Source organism: Meleagris gallopavo, chromosome 17 (genome assembly GCF_000146605.3).
Source record: "Meleagris gallopavo isolate NT-WF06-2002-E0010 breed Aviagen turkey brand Nicholas breeding stock chromosome 17, Turkey_5.1, whole genome shotgun sequence".
Taxonomy (NCBI): domain Eukaryota; kingdom Metazoa; phylum Chordata; class Aves; order Galliformes; family Phasianidae; genus Meleagris; species Meleagris gallopavo.
The window spans coordinates 11,588,801-11,592,145 of NC_015027.2; the positions used below are offsets into that span (position 1 = coordinate 11,588,801).

A 3,345-nucleotide genomic window follows, 5' to 3' on the forward strand; every position below is an offset into this window, starting at 1 on the left:
CAGCAGAGGACTCACCCAGGGTCCCTGCCTGGCTGTCACTGGGGCCGCTTCCTTGTCTGGCAATGTCTCAGTGGGGTCGGCTCCCCCCTTTCCCTCTCCCTCTGCTCTTTCAAGATTTGAGGATGGGGCAAAGAGGAGAACATTGCCGTCCAGCTTCCCCTAGGAGCACCCTAAAGACGAAGAAAAAAACTGATGGCACTCAGGAGGGGCTGAGCACGTCCCATCCCGCAGCCCTCAGTGACACAGATGGGGTTCCCACAGATCCTGCACTGAGGGCTTAGGAATGGAGCTGTGCACCATTTCAATCCCCTTTTCTGGCCCTTTATGGCCATAACGCAGCCACTGACTTGGGCATAGCTCTGCCAATTCTTACAGCATCTCCAATAAGACCAAGCTGGAGAAGAAGCGGCACCTGAGGAGGGTGCACCAGAGTGACCAAGAAAAGAAAAATATTTTTTTTCCCAATGGGTGGCCCACATTGGGATGCAAGAAGATGGAGTCCCTGCTCCTCTTGCAGCTGGCTTCCCCCAACACCAGAGCTGGCGCACAGCAATGCCAAAGGAAAACTCAATCCCGCTTTAGGGACAGCAGAGACCGGGATACCGAGACCCAGCAGGATGAGCTGGGTTTGTTGCAGCATGTGGAGCACGAGGGGGATGTGCTGGTAGATGCATAATGGGATGTGGGATGCGGGAGCAAAGGATGTGCACTCTGCAGCCTCGCCATACGTACCCGGGCTCAGTGGGACGCAGACATGGACCAAGCCCCTTCCATCCTCCAGACAGAGAAGGCGTAGCTCAGCCTCTCGTGGGCCAGGTAATTGCAGCTGGTGATCTTGTGGTCCAGCTCATCGCTCTGCAGCACCTGGTACAAGAAGTCAATGTAGCGCGCCGCCAGCTTCAGGGTCTGGATCTTGCTCAGCTTGTCGGAGGGCAGCGTGGGGATGATTTTCCGCAGCTCCGCGAAGGCGTCGTTGAGCGATTGGGTCCGCTGCCTCTCCCGCACGTTGGCGATCACCCTCTGTGTGTGCACATCCTCGAAGGACTGCGGCACCGGGCTGCGCTTGCAGCGTTTGCCCTGCGGAGAGGCGGCTCTGCTGTCCTCCAAGGCTTTGCCTGCTTGGCCTCGTTTGCGGAGGCATTTCTTGTGAAGTCGCTCACCTTCCTCCTCGCTGGTGACCAGGCTGCCTTCGGGAGACTCCGGGCACATGCTTTCCTCCTTCATCTTCTTGGCAGCCACCGGCTGTTGTGAGCTAGGAGCCTTTCCCAGCGCGCTCTCACGGTGCGCAGAGCATCGATGGAGGCAACGCTCAGCATCCGTCCTTCATCCCCACCAAACTTCTCCAGAGCCCCGCGGAGCCCTCCAAGGAGCTCCGTTGGTTTTTCCTTTGGGCGACGGAGAGGAGGGCGTTCGGATAACTTTGGGGAAAGGCTTTTGCTGATAGGGTGAGGAGGAGCGGGGGCGGACCAGGCGCAGACCAATGCAGCGGTGCAAGGTAACGCAAACAGCATTGGAGCTTATGGGTTCCAGATTTCCTCCCTCCCTCCTCCACCGACACCCCCAAGCCCTCCGGCACAGATGCTCCTGCTGGCTGCCCGGACGTCAAGGGACGTCGCCTATGCCGGTGTGAACACCAGCCATGGAGGTCAAGGGAGGCCGATTTGGTTTTAGTCTTAATTTTAAGACCCCAAAAAAACCAGCCAGCAATTTTCATCCGTCCAGCATGGAAGAGAAGACTTTCGTCCATGAGTTGTTCAAGTGGAAGTGTGGAGCAATGGATGCCCCAGTGAGCAATTGATGTGCTCTTAACCCAATGGAAGACGTGACACTGTTGGGCATCCACTGCTCTTAAGAAATAGTACCAAACCCAAATAGGGCTTGAGTTGGCACCTATTCACCCATCCACCCATTCACCCACCCATTATCTTCCTCCATCTACAGTTCTAGGAGTCCTGTGTAGCCCTCATTATATAGATACGACGTGATATCATCCTGCACCGCGTCCCTCTGAGATAAGGGACAGGACAGAGTCTTTCCATGCATCCACCTGAGTCTTGAGGAGCCTCCATCAGCATCTCCCCACCGGCCCTGTACCCCGCAGAGCCCTGGCATGTAGCTGAGCTTGGGTTTCTGTGCACGCCATGGAGCAGGGAGGAGATGATGTGAACACCCTGTGGTTAAAGCCCTCAGTCAGCTCGGCTCGTGCATGGGGCCCAAGATGCAGAGTGAGAGGAGAGCAAGATCTATAGGGTCAGCAAGGTGACAGAGGAGTGAAATGCGGGGATTTGTGGCTTGCTGAGCTCAGCTTTGTGTTTCTGGGTCGTAAATCCCCTTCTGAAGGCACCAGACTTCCTGTTGGGTGTGGGTTGGCTTCCTTGCCCATTGCTTCTGGCAGTTTTTGCAGGCAGGGAGGGGTTGATAGGTCCAGAACCTGCTCCTGGCTGGATCCACAACCAGTTCAGCTTCTGATTTCCAGGGAAAATCATGTCCTATTAGTAGTGGGAGTGGGCATCCCCACCATGCCCACTCGTCAGATCATGGAGCCATTAAAGTTGGAAAAGACCTCCAAGACCAACAATCCAACCCCAACCCAACCTCACCATGCCCACTAACAATGTCCCCGAGTGCCACATCTCCCCGTTTCTTAAACAGCTTTCATGTTTGCTCAAGGAAGGTACAGATTCGCAGAAGAAAACCTCAATTCAATCTGCCCGTGCAGGCATGCCCAAGCCCAGCAGCCTTCACAGCAAAACTCCTTCCATCCCCTTGGTTTCCCAATGAACCCCATCAAAATTCTGCCTTTTCATTCACATATACACTGTAGGGATGTTTTTCTCTGTTTTAAGGAGTTTTCACATCCTTCCACAAATTTCTCCCCCCCTCCCAAAAAAAAATCATTTGGATGGGAGCCAGCAGATCACAGTTTTAAAAACGCCCAAATTGCTTTAAAAAAAAAGAAAGAAGAAGAAGAAGAAGAAGAAGAAGAAGAAAGAAAAGGGGAGGGGACATGCTGGGAGAGGAGCAGCCGATGGGATGGAGCCCAATGGCTTTGCTGGGTAGGGCTCAACGCCGCTCACACGCGAGCGTTGTCAAAGACAGCAGCCAATATCAGCTGTTCCTAATGCGGGAAGACAATAGATCAGAGGGGCCTGGGAAAGCAAGAGAAAACAAAGGGCGAGAGAAAAATCCCCCCAGGGAGGGGAAAATTGAGGCAGATCCCAGCTCCTCTGATCCCGCGCTTGGAGGAACCGGCTGAGCTCGGCAGGGATGGGATGGCAGCCAATTGACACCAGCTGGGGCACGGGCTTGTGCCTGGCTTTTATTCATTAATTTATTTTTAATTAT

General features: G+C 54.3%; 1 protein-coding gene across 1 annotated transcript; it reads right to left on the reverse strand.

The window, feature by feature from the left end:
- Positions 1 to 241: 241 nt before the first annotated feature.
- LOC100550830 (twist-related protein 2-like) lies at positions 242 to 1,238 on the reverse strand. The gene has a single exon (XM_031555891.1). The coding sequence runs from the start codon at positions 1,222 to 1,224 to the stop codon at positions 739 to 741; it is 486 nt and encodes a 161-aa protein (XP_031411751.1). The 5' UTR covers positions 1,225 to 1,238; the 3' UTR covers positions 242 to 738.
- Between the last annotated feature and the right edge of the window lie 2,107 nt (positions 1,239 to 3,345).